The sequence below is a fragment of the Musca domestica genome, unplaced genomic scaffold (assembly GCF_030504385.1).
Source record: "Musca domestica strain aabys unplaced genomic scaffold, Musca_domestica.polishedcontigs.V.1.1 14, whole genome shotgun sequence".
Classification (NCBI taxonomy): Eukaryota; Metazoa; Arthropoda; class Insecta; order Diptera; family Muscidae; genus Musca; species Musca domestica.
In genome coordinates, this window is record NW_026712192.1 from 2,726,445 (window position 1) to 2,743,793 (window position 17,349).

The 17,349-nt window shown below is 35.9% G+C and overlaps 1 protein-coding gene across 1 annotated transcript in view; it reads right to left on the bottom strand.

Annotated features, from left to right (window-relative positions):
• Window positions 1-4,106: 4,106 nt before the first annotated feature.
• Window positions 4,107-17,349, bottom strand: part of LOC101894243 (uncharacterized) — a 56,724-nt gene continuing 43,481 nt past the window's right edge. The window contains exons 2-7 of the mRNA XM_059119096.1: window positions 15,712-16,134; window positions 15,553-15,629; window positions 13,868-14,109; window positions 7,129-12,585; window positions 6,451-7,056; window positions 4,107-5,553 (exon numbers count right to left, since the gene is read on the bottom strand). Of these exons, the coding sequence (XP_058975079.1) occupies window positions 4,219-5,553; window positions 6,451-7,056; window positions 7,129-12,585; window positions 13,868-14,109; window positions 15,553-15,629; window positions 15,712-15,878 (7,884 nt within the window). The 5' untranslated portion in view covers window positions 15,879-16,134 and the 3' untranslated portion in view covers window positions 4,107-4,218. The remainder of the gene's footprint in view (window positions 5,554-6,450; window positions 7,057-7,128; window positions 12,586-13,867; window positions 14,110-15,552; window positions 15,630-15,711; window positions 16,135-17,349) is intronic.

Sequence of the window (17,349 nt, forward strand, 5' to 3'; positions counted from 1 at the left end):
GTACCAGGAGGAGAGGACCGATATATTCCATTTTCACACCAGACCATGGGTTAATAAAAATATTGTGAAGTGTGCAATTTAAAGACAATTTGACACTTACATCACATTTTATAAGAGTTGTAATTATTTAAAATCTTGTCCCTTTGCGGGGGAGGTACTTGATGGAGTGGACCGATATTGTCCATTTTCGCACCTGACCTAGCATTGATGCAAATATTAGGATTTCCAAATTAGAATTTCCAGAATATCCTTTCTCTTTCTGTGCAGTAAATTTTTTTTTTTTGAAAATTTTGATATTTTTTATGGGAGGTACCAGAAGAAGTGGACTGGTAGTGCCCATCTCCGAACTCGATCTAAGTTTGATAAAAATATTACGATGTACCAAGTTTGGATCAAATCGGATACTCGGATAAAAATTATTTGATACTTAATACTTCAGCACTGAGTTGCATATTTCTAGTTTCTTTGAAGTTGAGCAAACTTTCTAATTGAGCCATGCATCCGAGCATTTTTTTGCCTGAAAATATTCAGGCAAAATCCTGTTATTATTGTGGCACAGTGGAGAAAATGTTTACTTCCAATAAATGTAAATAAAAAACAAACTCAGTTTTAAATTCTTTTCTTTATTTTCTTTATATGTATATATATATAGACTTACATGTTTATACATACAACATTTATATTTATATATATTTGTATGTTTGTTATTTATAGCGTTTACTCAATTAAACATAATGTATCAAAGTTGTAAATTAATATAATTATAGTTAGAGAGAAAAACAATGCACAAGAGATTGAGGGAGGACAAGATGGAGAATGAAAGCAAGTAAGGAAAGAATTTAATATCGATTTTAAAATATTTTTTTCTGTCTGTGTGGTACAATATTGATATATAAATATTAATATTTGGGCCATATTGTTGTGGTGTGGGGAATCTCTCATCTCTGTTTTATCCTCTCACTCCGTGCGTTTGAGTTCCTTTTTTGTTTTTTTTTTTTAAATAAATTTCTATTAAGGCTTCGAAATATTTCTTTTATCGTACTATACAATAATTATTAAAATATATACTTTTATGCATAGTATTGAGTTTTTGTCTAGACTTTTAGGTTAAGTTTGTTTTTGCTTGTATTTTTTTTGTGTTTTTTTTAATTTTGAATTACAGCAAAAAATCCATATTTAAAATTGAAATTGTAATACATTTTAAATGTAAAGCATTTACTTTTCATCGTAATAACCTATTTAACTAAACCAAAAATCAAATTCTACACAATTAAATTAAGAATTATTTTTTAGGTTAGTTTTTTTCCACTTTTTCGTTTTAATTATATATGTATATTTGTTTTAAACTATACTAAATAAAAACCTAAATATTACTACTGCTTTATGAATCGAATAGTTTTTTAATATTACATTGAAAATTTACAGCTAATTTTAGTGGTGATTTTATTGTTTCTCGTTTATGTTTAAAAAATAAAATGTATATTTTTCAAATAGTTATGATTTTTTTTTTAGAAATTGTATATTAAAGCAAAAAATGTCGTAAATATTACGATTAAGGTAATTTTCTATGGTTAAAAAATCATATAACAATAAAATCATTTTCAATTTTTCAAGATTTTTTTTAAGGAGAAGAAACTTTATGTGGTTTGTTATTTATTAAACATCACTGTGCGAACTCTAAATACCCAAACCTCTTATGTTGGTCATGTGTTACATATCGTATACACAATTACTTTGGTGATTCACAACACCTTGTTTGGAATTTTACTGTAATTTTGTAGTAGTATTTGAGTAATTTCATTGTAGAAAAAAAAACAGGTAGTCGCATCGACACAGCTGCTGGGACAATGAATTTTCAAACCAATTTTGGAAATGAAAATTTTTAATGAAAATATATTGAAATTTATAAAAATTGATACCCGATTTTTGCTAAAATACCAACAAATTGCCAAAAATCAATCCTTGTTTATTCTAAAGGACTTTTTCCCGGATTCGGAGTATATTTGGTATATCATAATTTCGGCATTCATGTCCTTTGATACACCTAACGTTTTTTTTTGATTCACAAATTACCCTTTGAATCACGATAACATTTTTATAAAGGACACCTTTCCCGTTTAGAGAAGAAACCTTTTGATAAAAGGGAAATTTATACCCTTTTTTTTGGTGAAATTCTAACGTATTACCCAAGATCAATATTTTATTATTATTCTGAAAGAATTTTTCCTGGATTCGGAGTAGATTTGGTCCTGTATTTTCATTGACAATTTTAGAGAGCAAAACTTTTAATAGAAGGGAAATTTATACCAGATTTTTACTAAATTACCACGAAATTACCCAAAATCAATCCTTTTTATTCTGAAAGACTTTTCTCCCAATTCGGAGTAATAATTTCGCGTATCTATGTCCATGGAATGGATGGAAAAAAGTTACTCTACATATATTTGGTCCTAGTCGGCTGCATCTATTTCAAGAAGAAGAAGAACATCTCACCATTTCTTTGATACCATAGAATATATAGTGAAGTTAAAGTTTGCTCACCATTTTTTTGAAACACGATAACACTTTTATAAAGGAGACCTCTGCTCTTTAGAGAAGAGAACTTTTCATAAAAGGGAAATTTATACCCGGTTTTTGCTAGTATACCATCAAGTTACCCATAATCAATTTTTTATTATTCTGAAAGACTTTTTCCCGAATTCGGAGTACTTTCATTGGTAATATCGGTATCCATGTCCATGGAATGGATGGAAAAAAGTTACTCTATGGGCCATATATTTGATCCGGGTCGGGTGCATTTATTCCAAGAAGAAGAGCATCTCACCATTTTATTAATAGCAATACGTAAGTTAAAGTTTGCTCACCATTTTTTGATACCCAAATTTACCTTTGAAAAACACTTTTATAAAGGAGACTTTTCGCTTTTAGAGAAGATACCTTTTGATAAAAAGGACATTTATACCCGGTTTTTGCTAAAATACCAACAAATTATTTTTATTTTTTTATTTTTTATTATTCTGAAAGACTTTTCCCCGAATTCGGAGTACTGATAATATCGGTATCCATGTCCATGGAATGGATGAAAAAAAATTACTCTATTGGCCACATTTTTGATGCTGGTCGGGTGTATCTATTTTAATAAGAAGAAGAGAGGATATAAAGGAAGGAATCTTGAGGATATAGCATACCGAAGTCAAAGTTTGCCAAAAATGTGAACAAATCTGACAATATTTTTTTATTTACTAAATTACGGAAGTGTATCCAGTGATTAAAATTCATTTCAAGGAATCCGTTTAAGGGTTTGTATTAAAGAAAGTCCGATTTTTCAACTTTGGGAAGCAAAACTGGTTATGATCTAAGGAGACAATTGCTGTGTCCCAATTCCGTTCTGCATCGAAAGTCATTTTTTAATGAATAGTCATTAAAAATGGAATCGAGTAAGTGAAAGTAAAAGAGAATTTTTTTTTTTGGATCTTGAAAATAAACCCTACCGAAGTCAAAGTTTGCCAAAAATGTGTTCAAATTCGAGAATATTTGTCCTTTTCAATTTTTTTTTTTCAATTAAAATGAATTTCAAGGAATCAGCAGTTTTCACGGTTTGTATTAAATAAAGTCCGAATTTCCGACATTGGGGAGCAAAACTGACTAAGATCTGATTATGATCTTAGGAGACGATTGCTGTGTTCCAATTCCGTTTTGTATTGAAAGTCATTTTTGAATAAAAAGTCATTCAAAATAGAATCGAGTAAGTGAAAGTGTATTCTCATCCATTTTAGAGAATATATTTAATTTTTTGGACTTTTCTGTGAACTAGCCACGAATTGAAAAAATGAGTTGATATGTGAATTAAAGGCGAAATATGTTACCAAATTAAGGAAAAAAAGAGAAAAACCTTTAAATGGAACTAACTTCAGTGGTGATATTTTTTTCGCTACCCTTGCCATTTGCTTTTCCATTTAGAAAAAATCATAAAAATCTCTACATCTAACATAAACCACAAAACGAATTCGAATTCTGCATAGGTAAATAGTTATATCATAGATCTCTCCTCATTTCACAATTACATATACTATGTACATTGAAATTAGAAAAAAAGTATATATATGTATATGTCTGTGTATTGTATTAATTCAAATTCATTTAAACTGTGCGAAATTTTTTATAACAAAATTATTCTTAGGATCTCCATTCTATATACATTTCTGCTTAGGCCTGATTTTAGTCATTGAAAATACGTGATTCACCTGCTAGAGCCGCCGTAGCCAAGGCAGCTGCTGTTGCCTGGCTGGTGGCCGGTCGATGCGATACAAATTGCAATATCTCATTAAGTGGCCCAGCCGATGTTACCTTTGAGGCAATATTTGGATCTGTCACGGTTATGGGTAGGCCCAACGAAGACGATATGGACGATGATTGGGCCGTTACACCAATAGCAGCTAGACTATCATCCAAGTTGGTCGGTGTACCACCAACTTCACCCATTACCACATTTGAGGGTGCCACCATGGCCATGGTAGAGGGTACACTTATACAATGTGTTCGACTGTTCGTTGGTACTTCCAGTGTTGACATAATTGGCGATTGATCCAATACCGCATTGGTGACAACAGCAGGTGGGGTTAGATGTGGTGGTGGTACTAGTGGCGCCGCTGCGGTGGGTGTAGCCTGTTGAAATATCACACCATCCACAGGACTATCAACAACACCGCCGCCATCCTCAATTAGCTGTAATGCCTGGGTTGTATCAATTGTTAAGACGCCATTGTCATATAAATCGGAACCAGCCATGGCAACGGCAATAATATCATTGTTGACACCAGCGCCAGCAGCCGCATTTGCAATTTCCAGCACTTGTTGTTCGTGGTTGTGTTGTTGCTGTTGTTGTTGCTGCTGCATATAAAGTGCCTGTAATACTTCATGGGTTAGAACATATTCTGTACCATCTTCGGATATAAGTTGAGTATTTGTATCTGGATTGGCTAAAAGATGGGCAAATGTTGCTGCATCCAATAGCACTTGTTGTCCCTCAATATTTAGGAGGATACCATTGTTGGCTGTGTCCTCTGTACACTCCATGGTTGCATTTGTATTAGCCTCGGTAATATCATCCATGAAATCTTGCTGAATTCCAGTACCACCAACATCACTTCCCTCTACGCCGCCATCTTCTTCGTCTCCATCCTCCTCGTCCGCAGTAACATTCGCAATATGTATTCCCGGAGAATTGTCATTTTTATGGCCGCCCCGATGAAGAACATTATGATGCGATTTATTTTGTTCCATTATTGCTTCTTGAGTATTACCATCTTCTTCTTCTTCTTCTTTGGAATCGTTTAGACTCGTATCGGCCACAATAAGTTTGGGCCCCGCTTCTAATACTTCAGCTGGTATGGGAACCAATTCGTTCAGTTGATGATTCAAATACAAGGGTACATTGTCGACAGGTTTACAGGTATTGCCATTAACTTTGCAGAGTAAAAATGTTTCCGTATAACCGGGATACGGTTGTGTTGGTAAAGCTATTAATTGGGTATTCGAATCGATGACGTTTTCCTATAAAAAAAAACGGAAAGAGGTAGAAAAAATAGCGTGAGTGTGCTAAAAATGGAGGTTATGAAAAATAATAGAATACATATTTTTTATAAATGTTTAAGTGTTTATTTATAAGTTATTAAAAAAAGTAATGACTAGTGACTGATTCATTAACCGCATCGAATGACTGGTGTGGGAATCTTAAGATTTTGCCTGATGTCCACGATTCTGTTTGGTTAGTCAAAACTTTCAGTGGAAATGCGGCGACACAAATGTAAGAGGTAAGTAAGGATTGAATTTTATTCATAATAAGAATCTTCGAATATACAACAAGGATAACACTCCAACTTTTCAAAATTGTGTAATGGGGGGTTTGAGTCATTACATAACCCCCAATATGGAAGATTCTGATGTAAAAAACTGAAAGGTATCTATCAAGTGGCTACTTGTAGATTTAAACAGGAATCTTATGGGAATCCACGATGTTCGGATTGGGATAAATTCAAATCTTCCGCGTTGGAGTTCAAACATGACCCTCGACGTTTGCAATCATCCAATGACAGTGTGTTCTTCGTTTAAGCTATGAGAAATCTTTACCAATCCACCACAAGAGGACATTCCAGCTGGTATGATGGACAAAATACTGTGTCATTTTGCGAAAAACAACAAGAAGGTAATAAAACAATGCCAGTAGAACTAAACTTAGTACTGATTGGAGGGCAGGCTTTAATAAGCGTAAGAGTGAATTAAAGAAGACTAAACATTCACATTTATCTCCCTCTTCACACTATCCTCTATCTATAAACCATGGAACTCCAAAAGTATCCATGGCTGCCGTTCCTAATGCTTACATAGTATCCTTGAATCAAACACCAAGTTGCGTCTACTTTTGGGAATATTTTTATGATTCATACTTACATCTTCTCGTGAGCCAGCCGTTGTTATGATGAAACCTTCGTTGGCTTGTTGGGGTAGTACAGGTTGTAGTACAATATTTTGTGGACTTGCTAATTGAGTGATCACTTGTTGTTGCTGCTGCTGCATTTGTTGTTGTTGCACCACTAATTGATTTCCATTTTGTGGCGGCGGCTGTTGGTTATGACCCGTCGTCGTTGCAGCTGCTGTTGTTTTATGGGGTTTTCGCGTTCGACTCGTTTGGGTATTTAGAATAATTGACGATGATTGATTTTGTGGCTGTTGTTGTTGTAATTGCATTAGCTGTTGTTGCGCTGTTGTTATTTGATTGTCAGAGATTTTCAAGTGATCTGATTGTGTCGCTGTAACATCTCGAGCCATTTTATTTTGTGGTGGGTGATTATCGGCAACTGATCTTTGGCTAATTGTTTTGTTCTGAGACGCTTTCCTTTTCATGTTACGGCCATTGGGTGTTTTTGTTGGGGCATTGGAATCTGCCGTCGTTGAATTTCTGTTGTGTTGTTTTGCTTCGTGAAGGGTGGAAAGTTTACGAGGCTGAATTTCCGCTGTGTTTACGTTTGCTGCATCCATTGATAATCGTGACGAAGTCTGCAAAGGGGAAATTAGAATAAAGTGGGTGATTATTTGGGTTTAAAAGCTTAAAAGTATGCTACTACTCACATCGTCGGAAAACAAGTCCTGAACCAGATCGTCTTCGTCGTGCGTTCCGCTCGAAGGACGATGTAGTAGAAATGATGTTATGTTATCTTCAAGGGACGATCCACGCCTGGATTTACATGTCGTTTTCAATTCCCTGGCAAATTCACAGCGTCTTGTTGTCCTATCAATGTCCGGCATTGTCATTTTACGTTCCGCGGTACGTTTAAGTGGTTTCATTTTCAGCGCTCTGCTTGTCGTCGTGGTGGTGGCTGTGGCAAAGGTGGTAGTTGTTGGCGGGCATTCTTCAAAATCATAAACCGGGCCCTTACGAGAACTTGGCCTGACCGATGTATCGAAACATATTGTTTTTCGTCGTTTGATTGTTTTGCTAACTGTGGGCTTTTGACTAGTTGCGGATTTTGATTCATTGTCCCCAATTGTTTCTGTGAATCCCAATGTATCGATCCTCCTGCATACATTGTTGTCCATTTGAACTTCAATGATGATATTTTTCATTATTTCCTCATTTTCGTTGTCAACGTTTTGTTCTTGGTTTTGATTCATTAGTTTATCGAATTCCTTGAGATAGTCTGTTGTTGTTTTTTCCATTAAGGATTCCATGGATAGGTCTTCGGTGGTGGAGGGGTTTGGTTTTGTGGTGGCTTCACTTTCGTCGTTTTTCTTTTCGTTTACGGTTTGTGAATTGTGGTCGTACTTCGGGTCACTCCTTTCTTCCCTGCTTGCCTCTGCATCCTTGCCATCGATTGTAGCTTTATGACTTTCAGATGATAAGGCCTTCTCAATAATTGCTGATATCTCTGTTTCTTCAATAGGCCATGACGTTTCTTCCTCTTTGTTTTCTTTAATGTCCGAGTCAGTGGCATCCTCCAATGTAGGAAGATTTTCATTTGTCGTTGTAATCGATTCCATGTTTTGGTCCTCGACCATTTTTTTGGACTCTGGCGGCTCCTCAGTTTCTTTAAGACTGTCCTTCTCACACTCAGTGAAAATCTCTTCTTTATTTAAATCATTTGTCAATGTTTCTACCTCAAGTGCAACTTCCTCCTCCTCCTCCTCCTGTTTTCTTTGTTTGGATTTTATTGGCATTATTATATCTCCTCCTCGTTTCTTTGGTGTTTTTGTATGACTCTTTTCATCTGTTGGGGTTTCCATAATATCCTCATTTTCTGCCAAATTTGTAACAATTTCCGATTTCTTTTGCATATTGGCTTCGAGGGCATCAATTGCCTCAACAATTCTCTGGCTTTCCAAAAGAACATCGGCCAATTTAGATTCGTCTGCTTTCATATCATTTCCTTTTTCCTCCTCCTTGTCTTCAGCGTTTTTAGTAATATCTTCTACTTGAATTGCTTCAGCTTCAGTTCCTAAAACTTTCTTACTTTCCAATGATGTTACGGCGGCGGAATCATTGAGAATTGCTGTGTCTATTTCTTTGCCATATTCCATGGAACTTTCACTATTCTCTTTCTTAGATAATATATCATCCAATTGCATATCATCATTCCTTAGTTCATTTGCTTCATTGTCTAATTGGTTTTCATCCTCCTTAGATTTTTGAGCTCCAAGTTCTTTTGTTACAATCTCCTCCTCATCATCATTAGTTTCCTTCAAGTCTTTGATACATTTTGACATCTCCATAGGAATTTGTAGATTATCTTCGTCTACTTTTTCAAGTGCCGCATTATTTATATCTGCTTTGTTAAGAACATTGTCATTAGTCTCAGAATCCTCAATTTTATCATTTATATGCATTGTTTCAGATTCTGTTTCATTGGAATCATTTGAAGTTTGATTTCCAGGCTTTTTATTAGGAACGTCTTGATCTAAGAATTCTTGAAGCATTATGGGACTTTCTCTTTCATCAGATACTTTAGCACTCTTTTCAAATGTCTCAATAGATGCCTCTTTTGTATTTTCAATGGTGTCACAAATTTCCACTCCCTTTTCCACGGCATCCGTGGAAGCATCTTTAGCACAGCTAATGCTCTCACCAATACAGTCTTCAGATACTTCTTCGTTTACTTTTTCACTTGAATTTACCTCTAGCGAAGGGTTTACTTCTTCTTCTTCTTCGTCCTTGCTCTTCTCGGTATCTTCTTGACTAGTTGTTTCACAATAATTTGTTTCTTCCTTAGCTTCTTCATCTTCTTCTTGTTGTCGTTGTGGCTTGTCTTGTATGGAATTTGTATCTGCACTTAGCACTTCTTGGCTATCCACAAAATCTTTAGCCACTTCCTCCTGATGCGAATTTTTCAAACGTTCGGCCGATTTTTTCAATAAATCTTTACGTTTGGAGGAATTCGCTTTACAGCCACGGAGACGTCTCCGCCTATTTTTTGTGGTTAAAACATTTTCTTTGGTCTCTGAGCAGTCATTTGCTTTAGATTCTATAATTTCCGCTTCCTTTACTTCCGATTGTTGCTTCTTGGCATCATCATCATTTGATTCACTCTCTGCCAAAGCGATTTCATTGCCTTCCATTGGCTGGGGTGTTTCATTGCGACTAAAGGGATAAGCTGGTAAACGTTCCTCACTTAACATTGATGCAGGCGAACCGAATTCAGCACCGGTATCCGAGGCACACAATGAACTATTTTCATCGAGCGGTGATGTGTTTACAGCCTGCCGCTGCTGGGGCAAATCTTCTGTTAACAACTGGTCCACATCTGATGTGAAATGTTCTTTTTTCTCCGCCATGGTGATACCAGGGGTTTCAGCGGCATTCTCAGTAGTTATTTCACTCTCTTCTGTTGTCACCGGAATTTCAGTGATTTGGGTATCCAAATGTTCTTCAATTGCTTCATCGTGCTCTTCCTCGTTCTCATTGACAACGGTGTCCAAAATAGTTTGTTTCAAATCAACCTCTTGAACTTTATCTATTGGTTTGTCAGCGACGAGAGCTTCTTCCTCGATTTGAGTTTCTTTTAGAACTTCATCCTCGATTACAGGGGCCCCTTGAGCTCTCTCATGCTCTACCTCTATTTCTTGATTGGTAACGGGAGTATTATCTGAAATCTGATTTTCACAAACTTCATCTTCATCTTCATCTCCACCTTTTGGACTCCTCTCTTCAGTTTCCTGAGCAGTAGTAATCTTTTGAGCCGTTTCTTCAGCATTGACTTTTTCTTGTTTAATAATAGCAACGATATCATCTTCAAGACAAATTAATGAATTGTTGCGGGTCTTATTACCAGGATTTAGGTGCGTCTTTTCCACATCCATTTCCTCCGAATTAAAGTCATCAGTTTCGTTTTCCTCTATCCATGCCAACTTCGTCAAAGTTTGTATGGTGGCAGCCTCTATAAGATTTTCCGGAGTTGTTTCATTGTTGGCTTCTCCTACCATACTTTCACATGGTTTGCTATTCTTGCCATTGTGCTGCTGCCCATAACCTTTGTCTTGTTCTGAAGATATCCTGGTTGATTTATCTTCCACTAGTGGCTTTTTAGGTGTAATATCTTCCATTATTGCTGCTGCTACTGTACTACTATTGTCTTTGGTTAAGCTCTCATCTGTGGATAGGGAATTCGTCCGGGATTCAGTGCTGGATTTACTTTCCACAACCCTTGAACGATTGCGAGATTTAAATATGCGTTTACTACGTTCTTTTATTGGCAAATCTTTGACAGCTATGCCCTCTTCGAAGCTAGCTTTTCGACTTATTATTAAGTCTGCAGCAGCTGGAGGTTGGGTTTGTTCCAGCAACGATTCTATTTCGGCGGCTAAATCTTGATCTTGTTTGGCTCTTTCTTCGTGTTGTTGTTGTTGTTGTTTGTCATGGGAGGAATCCATGTTGTTATCGCCACCATCCTTAGTTGTTATGGGCTGAAGGGATTTTTCGTTGCAAAGATATTTCTTTTTGAAATGAGCCACAGATGTGTTGACGACATTTGTGGCAGCATCTATGTCCTCATCCTCGTCATCGTCTTGAAAATCAAAACATGATAGAACAGAGGTGGTCAGGGATTTATCATTTGGTTCATGATTTTCCAAATCGCTGTGTCGAGATGTGACAACATTTTGTGGCGAGTGTTTATCTTGGTTTGTTGGTTTACATTTATCCATACCCTCCTGCAAGGCTGCTTCCTTCTCATCTCCATCATCATCATCGTTTATGGTAATAATGGCTTCTGTTTCACCTTCTGGTTGTTCCTGTTCGACAATTTCTACCACTTCCGCCGTGGAAGAAGAATTCGAACTATCCGCCAAATTAATTTCACTCGAGCTTGCCACAGGCTCTATAACGGACAAATCATTATTAAAGTCATCGAGAATAACATTTCGACGATCTTTCTTAGGTATGTTACGTATGCGGCTGGTATTTTGAGTTTTACCCCTCATGTCGGGAGTTGATGTTGTTGCTGTAGCCACAGTTGAATCTGTGGCGCATTTTGTATCTTTCTTTGTTGATTTTTCTCTTTTATCATCACCGATTTCAAGATCTGGTGTTTCGTCTTCATCACTCCAATCGGCCAATAACATATTTCGTATTTCTTCGGCATTTCCTTTGGTGGCGGTGGCTGATGTTTTATCCGATGTTGCGGCATCAGCAATGATATCTGCTGCTAGTGGTATTTCTTGTTCCAAAACCACGGCATTTTCTATTGCATCCTGTAAGTGAAGACTGGCAAAATCCCTTTTTTTGGGAATCTTCTTAATAGGTTTTGTTTGTTCAAGGAAATCGGCTGGTTTTATGGTGGTTTTCGAACCATTTAGAACATTGTGGGTAACTATTGTTGCTGGAGTATTTGCCGCGACTACAGCAGGAGGTGGCGTTTTACTTGCACTTGTTCGAGTATGGCGCCTCGAGCGTCTTGCCAGAGTTCCATCGATTGATGAAACATCCAATTCACTTGAAGATGTATCTGAGATCAAGATAGTTGTTGTTGTTGTTGCTGCTGATCTCAAAGCTGGCAATACTTTTGTTGAATCGAAAGACTCATTAACCACCTTGTCGTTGTTGCTTTTGACTCTAGGAGCAGCAGCTACAACAGGAAGAGTAGTTTTCAATGTTTTACTCGCAGCAGTCATTTTGATACTTGTACTAGAAGTTGCAGTTGTTGTTGTTGTGGAAAGTAGGGAAGGTTTCAGTACACTGATCTTATTAGCTTTGGTATTTGTATCAATTATATTAGTTTTATTTTGATGTGGACTTGCCATGGTTCCACCAATACCACCACTATTTCTGTTACTGTGACTTTTACGATGCAATATCATAACATTTTGCCGGACACTGGTAAAGCCACATAGATTACAACGATAATTGTTGTTGTTGTTATTTGCATTGTTGTTACCGACATTAAAACGATTCGAAATTGAGTCTCCAGTTGATATGTTTTTGGCATTATTATTCGATGACGATGATGAAAAGGAGGAGGAGTTGGACAATAATGACGGCGATGGCAAACCCATCTTGGGTTTATTTGGTGTTATATTCATGATTTTGGTTATCGATTCCTGGAAAAATATAAATAAATAATTCTTATTAAAATAAAATTGAAATTCCATGTGCCAAATTACGGATTAAAGGGTCCAAAAGAACTTCAGGCTTAAGTATTTTTTAAATTTGCTGAGATTGTTTTTTGGCTTTGAGTTATAGATATTCGCAAGGACCTTTTTATTTGCAATTTTCCCCAATTTCAGAAAATTTGAAAAATACCTAACTCCGAATTTCATTTTTGCCTATGAGTTCTATATATTCGGAAAGTAGTCCCTGAGTCTTATCATTTGGAATTCGATCTTTAAATTAGGATTTAAGTTTTCCCAACTTCCATGGTAGAAGAATATAGGTAGTCGCATCCCAGCAGCTGTGGGACAATGAACTGTCAAACCAATTTTGGAATTGAAATTGTTTAATGGAACATTATTCAAATTTGTACAAATTGTTTAAAAATGCATATCATAACAACCTTCGATTGGCATCGTATAGGATAATATATAGAGATTTACTTATTTTTGAAGAAACATTTAAAACATGTTGACATATCAATGTTCCTTAGCGTTGATGTATTTGCCTTTATTCTCCTGCATTTATTGATCGTTTTTAACATTATTTTCTCCTTTTTGTGATACGTTTATAATTGTAAAAGGCTTTAAATTTCCCTTCAAATCGCTTTCTCTCTCACTCTTTGCGAAACTGTGTAAAATTCTGGAGGTTAGATACATAAGAACATACAGCCCAATCATAAATATCTGGGCGGAATTTTATTCCCAAGGAAAGCATTTCTAAAATAATTAATAATTTAGGAGAAATCATTTTCGAACATGCCAACCCTAATGGGAATTTTTCGTACCTTGTGTACCCTATTAACCCGGTGCAAATTTGAAGTATTTTGTTTTTTTTTTTATAGAAAATAAAAGTACTTGTTAAAAGAAATTTACATTAATAGGAATCGAATATTTGTGTTGGATGTTGATAAGTCTGTGGAGTAACATAGAAGTTTGAAAACACAATTCTGAAGGCATAATTTTACCTCTGTTACATGGCAGTTGCTGTAAAATTATTTATTGGAATAATAACTTGTTAATAAATTTCTATTTGATGTATTGAAATTTTTGGGGGAAGAAATATCTTGATACCATCCTCGCCCATCAAATGATTTGGAAGAGGAATCCAATTTCTGATCCAATAAAAAATCTTTGTAATAGTTTTTGCTACCGGTGCGAGGCATTTAAGTAAATTAATTTAAATTAAATTAAAAAGCATTTGAAGTCTTTTCTTTTTTAAATCTCTACTTACACAGCTTCTACGTTTCTCGCGGTAATCTGTTGAGTTACCGCCACCAACACTTTCAGCGCCACTGCCACCATAGCCATCACTACTGCCGCCTAAAACAATTGGTTGTCCCAAAATCGCCTTTACAATGCTATCAGGACGATCATTTATGAATAGAGATGGTGTCTTTTGACGTGTCAATCGCTCAGCGATTTTAACATCTTCGGGGAATTTTTCCATGAATTTATTGCCGCTGTTATAGAGAGCTGAAAAATTATTTAAAAAAAGGTGGTTACGAAAAATATCCCTAGGCATTGTAGGTACATATTGGTTTTTGGTAGTGCTATTGAAGTTTAGACAAGACTCGTGTGAATTAATATCGAAACAAAAATACACTTTTGGAGACTTATTTGAGGTTTATAATTTTCGACAAAAACAATCATCTTATTCTTATCAGTAATAATGGTAAAGAAACTATGTGCCTAAAATGCATTGATTCCAAGAAGTGTTATGTATTTCTCTATGAAGATACGAAATTGACCTCGAAAAGAATTTATTGAAGTAGATGTTACCACCTATTACCATGAGTCTTTAGAGCAGAGGGAACTAATATATGGGAGGCAAATCCAATTCTGAATCGATTTTCAATAAATTTGACGGAGACATTTTTATCTTTTATTCCAAATAACATTGCTATAGAGTGCATGATATTACTTCGGGAAGGATTATATTAAACAAATATATATCAGAGCCGAGCTCCACCAAATAGAAAATAGCCATTATTTGTACAATAAACCTGAAATCGGATTAGGGATATATATGGGAGCTATATCCAAATCTGAACCGATCTTGACAAAATATGGCAGAGGTATTTATGGGCTGTATCTGATATCTGGTACCAAATATCATTTTTGTCGAATATATATTACGAATGTGAGGGACTTAAACATCAAATCGGATGAAGCATATATATGGGAGTTATAGTTATATCTGATCGATTTTCACCAAATTGATGTACTTACTTCTAGACTGAACTCTGTCGGATATGCCAAAATTCAGGTCATTTGGACTTATATAAGCCATGTGGTGCACAATTACACCAAAATCGATTGAAGATATATATGGGAGCTATATCCTAATCTGCCGAGAATTTGGCAGAGGTATTTCTGGGCTGTATCTGATATCTGGTACCAAATATCATTCTTGTGGAGTGCATATTACGAATGTGAGGGACTTAAAATCCCAAATCGGATGAAACATATATATGGGAGTTATACCTATATCTGTACCGATTTTCTCCAAATTCGATGCACTTGCTTCTGGATTGATTTTGGTTGGATGTACCAAAATTCAGGTCATTTGGACTTATATTGGCCATTTGGCCAACCCGAAATCGGTTGAAGATACATGGGAGCTATATCTAAATCTGATTCGATTATCACCAATTTCAATTTCGTCCTTAGGACAAACAAATACTGTATGGAAAATTTTCTCTCAATCGGATAATAAATGCGATCTGCATTTTGTTATACAAAAATAAATGCACAGACGGACTGGTATACATAAATCGATTCAGAAAATGATTCCATGAAGATCCTCAAAAGTAACTATGGGTTTAGCTCGCTTTCTTCTCCATGTTACAAACAAATGCACAAAGACATAAAACCCCTACCACTATGTGGTGTGGGGTATAAAAATTGAATACTTACAGAATCCTTTTTTAAGAAATTCTTCTTTTTTTGCACTTTGAAATGGATAGATTTGTTTGACATTGCTAACATATTCGCTGAAAATGGAAAGAGTAACACATGCAAATTAATATTTTCTACCAAAGAGACTATCATGCCATCTATCTGGGTTATACTTACTATGCATCCTCATTGAAAAACTTGACAATACAGTAAAGTTTACGTTTTATGTGACTGACGGTACCATCAGGATGGCGTGTGGCATCAATTACCTCGCCCGGCCACCAATTATTGCCCAGTTTCACCCACACAATATCACCGTCCTTGTATGCTTGATCCTCTGACATCTTGACTTGTTGCTGCTACCACTTTTTGCCTCTTTGTTAAAAGCAAATAATTTGATTTGATTACTCTCAAACAATTCCCTTCCACCAAGGCAAGAATTGGTTAGGATGTGTATTGGGGTTGAGAAGTAGGGGGTCGGTCGGTCTTTAGTAATTTCCTTTTTCTATTTCCTGTTGTGACGTCAACGTCATGGACGTCATAATGTTGTTGCTGTTGTTGATTCCTGCTATATTATGTGGTCTCATTTCATTAGTTATGCTGGAAAATTGTAGGATGATATCATGTTAAAAATGTTGAATGTTAAAGGGGAATCACTTTTTATATTACGTGTGAAAACGGCATCTTTTCCAAGTATTTATTTCTTTGATGAGTGTAGTTTGAGTTTTTTTTTAATAATTATTGGGTGTTAAAAAAAATAATTTACTTACGATTTTTTTCTTATTGTTGTTATTAATAAAACTAAAGATCTGTCCATTTTTTAAAGCTATATACAATTTTTCAATACCTACCTCATTCGATTTGCTTTGTAATATTGGCTGGTTTGGTCTGGATCTTTGAAAATAACAAGATTCGCTCGAATTGATTGAAAATACTGAACATGTTTATGGAACTAAGACGAAAAAACATTTTTGTGGTAAAATTCAATTAAAAGCTTCAAAATAGCGCCATGTGGGCTATACCTAAAAACATTAATCAAACATTCGATCCTACACGTGATATAATCTACGCTAAGGATGATAGTAGCGATTTTAACGGTTCTAGAACATCTAACCTAACATTTGATCTATTAAATTGTTATACAGGGTGAGATAAAAAATCTGCAACAAAGTCAAACGCCATAATTTTTACATTTTATTTTATATTTTATTGAATGAAAACAAAAAATGTCGGAAATAGCATCAAATTTTACAACAAGTTTAGATTTGTTCGAATTGGTCACGAATGTCGCTCTGCGGTATTTTGGCCCATTCTCGCTTGGCCCAAGCGCTTGCGTGAGGTGATCGACACTTTGGTATTTTTTAGTGACAACCTTGCTTTTCAAAATACTCCAGACACAATAGTCCAACGGATTGGTATTCGGAGATTTTGTTGGCTATTGTGCGCTGGAAATGAAGCCAGTAACCTCATTTTGTAACCATTCTTCGCACCTAAGTGCGAAGGTGCTGAGCGGAGAGCGACCATCAGCTGTTATGGCGGAACACACCATCACCATGTCCGGCGCTTGAGTTCTGGTGGCCAACCGAAGGTGCACATTTTCACCTGGCCCCTTTGGCAAGTAAACACGATAATTTTGTTTGTTTACAAACTGCTGGAGAACGAATGTTTTCGCATCGGAGAAAACCAAATTCGGCCGTTCAACACTTTCGGCCAAGCAAAGCAACTCTTTAGCTCTTTCGAGTCTATTTTCTTTCTGTTGCGGTGTAAGTTCTTGAACTTTTTGGAATTTCAATGGCTTTACCTCGAGCTAATTTT